Below are 8,252 nucleotides of genomic sequence, written 5' to 3'. Positions count from 1 at the left end.
TAGTCCCCCAAATCCACTTATAATGGGCCCCGCAAGATTTCTTTCTAACCATCTATACATAGATTTAGTGGAATATTCTCTGGAATTATCTAACTTCCAGTAAACCTCATCATTTTTATCTGCACAAATTTTATCCAACACATATTGCTTCATTTCATCCCATTTCTGAAGCATAGCTGGAGATAACCTTCTCCTAAAAGAAGTTAAATAATTCATACTCTACAGTTTATCAACATTACACTCCTTATCTAGGCAAATTTCAAAAAGATCAGGATATCTATCTTTAAGAAGGATATTCTCACCCAAATCATCTAGCCAAAGGCTAGCAATGTCACCTTTTTTAAGCACCACCCCTCTACCAGCCATGTAATGCTCCTTAACTTTCAAAATATTTTTCCAACAGGGAGAATCAGTAGCTTTCTGTTTAACCTTAGCCACAGATGTTCTTCTAAGGTACTTAGCTTTCACTATATCCTGCCATAATCCTTTCTTTTTCTCCAGCTTCCACCACCATTTAGCTAGCAAGATGATATTCTGCTTCCTTAAATCTTTAACCCCCAGACCCCCCCCCCTTTGCTTTAGATCTACAAACACAGGTCCATTTCACCATATGATACCCCTTCCTTCCTTTGCGGTGGCAAAAGAATTTTCTTCTAGGTTTGTCCCATTTCTCTAGTGTAGATTTTTTTATCACAGCCATGGACATATAGTATGAGGGAATATGAGATAACACCGCGTTAACCTTAATAAGTCAACCCCCACTCGACAGAGATTCACTAATCCAGGATTCCCCATGACTAATAAATTTGTCATCTACAAAAAGCCAATCACTGCATTTAAGCCTAGCATAACTAACAGGCATACCCAGGTACTTAATAGGAAAAGCCCCAATCTCACAATTGAACATATCAGCATAATTCCTCATAGTATCATCATCCGCACCAACTGAGAAAATCTCACTCTTCAAAAAATTGATTTTCAAACCAGACATAATCTCAAAAAGATAAAGCAGCAGTTTGATATTCAAAGCATTACTAACATTGTCTTCAAAGCATAGAATAGTATCATCAGCGTATTCAAGTATTGCCACCCCGTTTTCCACTAAGTCCGCCGCTAACCCAGTAAATACCATAGTTGAGTCTTTCCACATCGAGATTATTCTCATGAAACCAGTCAAAAAGTAACATCACATCTTTCTTAACAATATCCCAGCAGGATTGGAAAAATTCAATTGGAATATTATCAGGTCCAGGGGCCTTGTTATGTTTCATCAAGAACAAAGCATTTTTAACTTCCGTGTCCGAAAAAGGCCTAAGTAAGAGAAAATTCTCAATATCTCCTAATTCCTCTTTATCATCCCACATATTCCCATCTATCTTACATAGGTTTCCAGCAGGGCCAAATAGATCTTTATAAAAATCAGTGGCGTGTTTAAGCATGTTCTTATTCCCTTCTATTATCACATCCCCGCAGCTAAGTGAAATGATAGTATTCCTCCTTCTCCTCCCATTCACCATCCTATGGAAATATTCAGTGTTACTATCACCTTTTAGTAACCAATTATCATGTGACTTCTCTAGCCAAGCTACCTCCTCTTCCATCAGCAAGCTATTTAATTCTACTAGCATCTCCACTTTTTTGCAATAAAGCTCAGGGCTCAAAGTATCAGTTTCTTGCAATTCTTCAATATGCCCTAACTCCTCCCTCAACCACTTTCTTCTCTTCCTGGCTTGACGAAAATTATTTGAGCCCCACCCTTTAAAATACTTCTTAAATCTCTTCAGCTTGATATTCATGATATCAATGGGATTACCAAAATTTTGAAGCATATATAGGCTATCCACCGATGTGTCAATGCCATTTTGAAAATAACGAATAACCTGAGTGGTAGGTTGGCATCCCCCAACTGGCACATTATGATTTGACAAATTTCAAATCTTGACCTAAACAATGATGGCATGTTGGGTCCTGAGTAGGTTCGCATCAGCTAGGCCAATTTCATAAACTTGCATGAGGTAAGCCATTTTCGGCGTTCTACGAGGATTTGGAATAAACATGAGCAGGATAAGCACGTTATACCCTTCAATCGGCCAGTTGGCCGTAGCCGCGGCAGTGGCGGCGACATCCTCCTCGGTCGCCTTCTTGTCGGCTTCGAGCTTCTCGGTGGCGAGACAGTCAGCGTCGGTTAGTGGAGCCATGATGCTGACGAGGACGACGTGGATGTAGAGGAAGTAGTCAAAAGGAGGCGAGCAGTCGCGTAGTCGCTCCCCAAAAACCTAATTGGCCATATATATATGCACGTCCGGATAGAGAGACGTGGGTTGGGCCCACGTCCGAGTCGGCAACAATCCATGATCCGACGTCTCAGATCGTGGCATGTCCGTTACGCACTCTCCATTCCTGACCGATAAAAACAAACGTGTAAGTATAAACTCGGCTCGGCTCAATCTCATAACCCGTGACGCGGCGCGACATATCGTGGCAAGGCGGGCGGCGGAGGAGTGCGCAAGGGCTTCTTCTCTTCTCATGCTTCAATAGCATGTGGAAGAGAAACTTTTATAAAAAGGTTTAACTTCTTCTTCACTAGCAAGATGAGACTAAACTTTTCACCACCGTCATCTACATGGGTCTTTGGATGTTTTTCTGAAATTGTCAAATGGTCCTAGGCAAGATCAAACCTGTCGTGGACGGCCTTAATGCACTGTTGCTTCCTTCTCCACTGAATCGACTCGCCCAAATTCTAATTTTAGGCGACTAGCGTCCATGAAAATTGTTGATCAATTGAGGAACATTAGATTCCCGTTTATTTGTCACTATTGATCGATCTCAATTTCTCTCAATCGCCGAAGCCTCTAGAGAGCACTATCACTTCAGGCTTTCGCTATTTCTGACAAATGAAAGATGAATCCAAAATACACAATTCAAGAATGACAAGGACTCGTCTCCTCTGAAAACCACATGAAAAGTGTAAGAATTAAAAAAAAACAAGATTTCCCAACTGTTCCATGTAATTTTCATGCCGCCTCTTGTGACAAGTATGTAACATGTAGGCTTGAGGCAGCCACATCCAGAATATATAATTCACAGTATCTTTGCCACAACCAGAAATTTTCAACGCAAAGTTAACCACAGATAGTCAAATCGATATCCTCAGCAAACATACTACTCCTACAAGAGAAATCATGAGACGCAGCAAAAACCAGTGAAAAACGGAGGAAAATATTCAGCTGAGAAAACAATTCGCCTATTGCAATTATACTTTCCCTCTACTGCCCAAAGAATCATAACATACACGACCCTCTCTCCATAGCCTGCAAGCCCTGCATAGACCATTGATCAGCGCCTAGCCAGCATGAGCAAGCTCGACTACTGCTTCAGCAATGACTACATGGTGCTACGCCCCGACAGGGCCAGCCCGTTCGACCTCCTCCACCTTCTCTTCTCCCCCAAGGTCGGCCGGAACAAGGCCGTCGACTGCTTCGCCAGCACCGAGATCCGCAGCTTCCCCCGCCGGCTCGCCCTCTTCCTCAACCTCCTCCTGCAGATCCTCCTCCTCTCGCTCGCCGGCCCCGTGGCCGCCATCGGTGTCGCCGTCGAGTTCGCGCTCAACTTCATCGACAACATCCTCCACGGTCAGCGCATGAACGCGTGCACGCACTGCTTGTGTTTGGCGCGTGTCTTGGCTGCAATGCAAACTGAAATGAACTCTACCGTGGCTGATTGGCTGGTTGCAGGGAAGATGGAGTATCCGGACAGATCGTCGGCGTCGTACCGGTCGCTGACGGCGCTCATTGACCGGCGAGTCGATCTGGACAGGAGCATCGCGGCGGGGGACAGCCGGCACCACGCCGCGCTGTGCGTGATGGCGTCCAAGGTGGCGTACGAGAACGAGGCCTTCATCCGCGACGTGGTCGCCCGCCGCTGGCAGATGGAGTTCGTCGAGTTCTACAACTGCTGGAATGGTAACCATTAATCAGCTCTGCTGTGTGCTCGGCGTACGTGCGTGCGTGCGTACGTAACGTGGTGCGTGCCGACTGTTCCAGAGTTCGAGAGCGCGTACACGGCGCAGGCGTTCGTGTTCTGCGACAGGGCGGCGCCGGACGCGGAGCTGGTGGTGGTGGCGTTCCGCGGGACGCCGGCGTTCGACGCGTCGCGGTGGCGCGCCGACCTGGACCCGTCGTGGCACAAGGTGCCGCGGCTCGGGCGCGCGCACGCCGCCTACACGCACGCGCTGGGCGCGCAGCGCAACATGGGGTGGCCCAAGTGGGTGGAGCACGTCAAGGGCAAGCCCCAGAAGGTGTACGCGTACTACGCCATCCGCGACGCCGTGAAGGGGCTCCTGGAGGCGAGCCCGAAGGCGAGGCTGCTGGTGACCGGGCACGGGAGCGGCGGCGCGCTGGCGGTGCTGTTCGCGACGGTCATGGCGTACCACAGGGAGAAGGCCGTGATGGACCGGCTGGCCGGGGTGTACACGTTCGGGCAGCCGCAGGTGGGCGACGCCATGGTCGCCATGTTCGCGGAGCGGAACCTCGACAGGCCCAAGAAGCGGCACTTCCGGTTCACCTACGCCGGCGACCCGCTGCCGCGGCTGCCCGGCGTGGGCTCCCCCGCCCATTTCCTGCACTTCGGGCTCTGCCTCCACTTCGACGTCTCCTACAACCTCAAGGTGATCATCGACGCTTCTCTTCTCGAAACTAACTGTCATGTTTCAGTTATTCGTTTAAGGTCGCATTTTCGAATTATCTGCCCCATTTTATGTGGGACACTTTGAACAATCCAGGGTGAAAGTGATTTTTCGTTTGTTTCGTATGCCAAAATCTGATAAACATCAGATGCCTCACCAATCATTGACGATGTAAGGTCATAAAAAATTGAACTACCAAAAGCGAACAGATAAACCAAATGTGGCCCAAACGACCGGAGGTACGGGAGTTCGACGACAGCCAACGAACTGTTCGTGGCCACCAAACGTGTCCACTTCGACCTGAAAAAATAGATGAAATGCATCTTCCTCTAAAGCAAAAAATGAATACATGGAGTACATTCTTGCGTTAACCATAATCTGCAGGCGTTCACGGAGATACCGGGAGAGACGGCGAGCCCGTCGTCGGCGGCGGCGGGGCTCGTGGCGAGCCGGGTGAACGCGGCGCGGGAGCTGGCGCGGAGCGCGTACCTGGGATACACGAGGGGCGCCTACTTCCGGGAAGGGTGGCTGCTGATGCTGATGCGCGTGCTGGCGGTGGCGCTGCCCGGCCTGCCGTTCCACAGGGCGCACGACTACGTCAACGGCGTCGCGCTCGCCGCCCGCATTCCCAAGGACGAGTGACCATGCCGATGCGCGTGCCATGCCCTTGACTGGTACGATGATGATGATGTACCCCAACGTGTCCGTGCCCGTAGCGTGCAGAGATGTTCAGTTATGTATCTTCAGCAGTGGCATCAACTGCACCTTACGTACTACTACTAGTTCCGTGATCTTGCTAATGTGCGTGTGAGCGCCCGTGTGAATATCAGTGCGTGCACTGAGCTGTGTGAACACCTGTTTGTGCTCGTGAAGTATTGTCTCTGTAAGCAAATACAAGATGTTTTACGTCACTAAATAAGAAGTTCAAATGTTCAATGAAGTACGTGTAGATTATTTGGCAACTTTTTTCTTTCGAAATGAAGACAAAAGAATTGTCTCATCGATTCATTAAGAAGAAGAAACTTGCCCAGTTAATTTACGGAAAACTAGGCTAAAACCAATACAAAACCTACGTATTTGACAACTTCTCGTGTGCCGTGTTGTTTGCCCTAGAAAGCAACTTCGCAGCTGGAAGCTCGAAGATGTGTGCACCGGTTCAGTGAGTAATGGTACATATACTGGCACTTTTTACAAAAGATTACGGAGGTGGTGATTTGGAGAGATTGGGGATGCCTCTCCTCCTGAAAATCGAAGGGGGGGGGGGGGGGGGGGGAGATTATTGACGAATCACAGATTGTCTTGTCCGTAACAACCCCGTAAAGCTTTGTATGTCTAGGATTATTGCTGAATAATAGGGTGAGCGACACAAAAAACTGATGCACAAATAATATCTTCTTCAAGCGGGGGTGTAACTGTAAGAATGAACGAAAGCTGGCCTCAGTGTTGGATAGATAGAAGCTGGTGCGATGGTTGGCTGTGAGAACAGAAACCAGCAGAGCCCTTCACTTCAGCTCAGCCTCTGGGAGTCAGAGGTCGGAACCGAACATGGACGCCGGGCAATTCGTCATCCCGATCCTCGGCATCGTCGGCGCCGCGGCCGCGACCTTCTACGCCGTCAGCTTCATGGAGATCCGGGAGGTTTGCCCGATATCCCCTTATTCCTCCGTGCATATGTACGCATAACTTTCCTCCGTTGATTGTGGGTACCCGTCGATGGTGCAGAAATCGCTGGAGGACCTGGACGACAAGTACTCCGAGTACGAGGAGGGCGGCGGGCGGCAGCGCCGGGCACGGCGGAAGTCCGGCCGCCAGGCGAAGAAGCGAAAATGATTGACGGATACGCCGTCAGCCTGAGAAATAAAGAGGATGCGCGTGTGGCCTCTGTATTGATGTTCATCACTTCCCCTTTTTTTGTTAGCAGCTAATCACATCTACGTTCGGTCCATAGCCAAAGGAAATGTGCACTGTTCACTGCTGCTAGGCTTTTTGGCCCTGCACTTGCATTCAGCGGTTATGCTTTTGAGCCACACTTCTCTCAGCTGCGCATGCTGATTTTGAAATTGTTTCATGCAGTGTCAAACATGGATTCATGTGATCAGGGAATGCTAGTTTTTTGGTAAAGAGAATTGGTTAGTTGACGGTGTGAAACAAATCAGTTATCAAACTTGATAAAGGAGGAAACTTACAATAGAAAATATCCCCTTGGGCGAATGCAGTGATAAGGAAAGCAAAGAAGGTGGCGAAAAACGAAAAAAAAGAGAAAGAGCTTGCAAACTTCTTCCTTCTTTTAGCGAAGAACTCCACTGAGATTTATTCATTAACCGCAATGTTCAAACTTCGAAGGACAGATTACCTGATCATGTGGAATGCCACATTAATCGCAATGTCCAAACTTCAAAGGATAGATTACATGATCATGTGGAATGCCCAACCAGACATGACAGCCAACACTCTGTATGTCCGGTGCTGATGCTTTGATTATGAAAGAATTTTCCTTCCCTAAATTCTTTCTTTCAGGTTCATCTATAAAGTTTCATATTTAACAACATATTATCAAGTGTGGTAGCTATATAGCTCTGGTATTACTCATCTGCGGCTAAATTGCTTGGGTGAACCAGGAGTTTAGCTCATAGGGATAATCAAACTCATGGGCCTTTGAAGTCATGGACATCTGCTGTTTTTTCCTAGGTTTTGATGGGAAAAAAGTGGTTTGTTTGGCGAAGCATAACTGTGTTCTTGAATAAAAGGGAAAAAACATAACATGTCCATTCATGAGATGCATAGTTGTGCTTCTCGAAAAAGAAAAAAAGCACAACATTTGCTTCCACGAGAAAGGACAACTCATGCTTTCCGAAAAAGGGAGAAACATGGTTTGTACTTCTGTGAGAAATATAACTGTCCTTCTCATGGAAGCATAGTCATGAAACCACATTTTTGCCCCCCCCCCCCCCAAAAAAAGTGAGAGACATTTTCTTTTTTTCTTTTTTTTCTTTTCCTTTTATTTTGATTCCCAATTGGTTTTCAATTTACATGATTTTTTCTATCAAAAATCTATTAACAGGAGATCCAATTTTAAAGACCATAGCATGAGAAATTGAACGGTGAAAACGATGTGTGATTTGAATGCATAGTTTAAGAGACAAAATGTATTTTTAAAGGAATCAACAAAAAAAAAAAACTTTCAGGCTGGATAAGTGGCACATATGCCGCCATTTTGTCAACACTAGAGAAAGGTGGAAATGGCATTTGCAATAGGTATCCAATACAAATGCTCTATGCATTGACATGTTGGGATGGAGCATAGAGCGGTTGCTATACGGTCCAGCCTAGTTTGTGCTGCTTTCTGTTTTTGGCGTAAGTGTGTTGAGTAAATAGGCAATTTTTCAAGCAGATTAATTCATAAAATAATTACTAACATGGCATTGACTAGGTTCATGACATACTGATCACGGAGTATACTAGCAAGTACTACGCATATAGGAGAAACATCTACGCATATAGGCAATACTACTAGTGCAGACAGAAACAGGAGAGAGACAAACACATCACACCCTTCGATCGCCCAGTT

At 46.8% G+C, this 8,252-nt stretch overlaps 2 protein-coding genes across 2 annotated transcripts; both read left to right on the top strand.

Moving 5' to 3' along the window:
• Positions 1 to 3,102: 3,102 nt before the first annotated feature.
• Positions 3,103 to 5,624, top strand: LOC123430986 (triacylglycerol lipase OBL1-like). Its single transcript, XM_045114809.1, has 4 exons — positions 3,103 to 3,632; positions 3,735 to 3,962; positions 4,044 to 4,666; positions 5,069 to 5,624. The coding sequence occupies exons 1-4, from the start codon at positions 3,353 to 3,355 to the stop codon at positions 5,324 to 5,326; spliced, it is 1,389 nt and encodes a 462-aa protein (XP_044970744.1). The 5' UTR covers positions 3,103 to 3,352; the 3' UTR covers positions 5,327 to 5,624.
• A 507-nt stretch (positions 5,625 to 6,131) lies between these two features.
• On the top strand, positions 6,132 to 6,805 carry LOC123430985. Its single transcript, XM_045114808.1, has 2 exons — positions 6,132 to 6,322; positions 6,407 to 6,805. The coding sequence occupies exons 1-2, from the start codon at positions 6,230 to 6,232 to the stop codon at positions 6,512 to 6,514; spliced, it is 201 nt and encodes a 66-aa protein (XP_044970743.1). The 5' UTR covers positions 6,132 to 6,229; the 3' UTR covers positions 6,515 to 6,805.
• The last annotated feature ends 1,447 nt before the right edge of the window (positions 6,806 to 8,252 follow it).

The sequence above is a fragment of the Hordeum vulgare genome, chromosome 2H, assembly GCF_904849725.1.
Source record: "Hordeum vulgare subsp. vulgare chromosome 2H, MorexV3_pseudomolecules_assembly, whole genome shotgun sequence".
Lineage (NCBI taxonomy): Eukaryota > Viridiplantae > Streptophyta > Magnoliopsida > Poales > Poaceae > Hordeum > Hordeum vulgare.
Note: the sequence above shows the minus strand (reverse complement) of the source record. Positions and strands in the feature narration are given on the sequence as shown.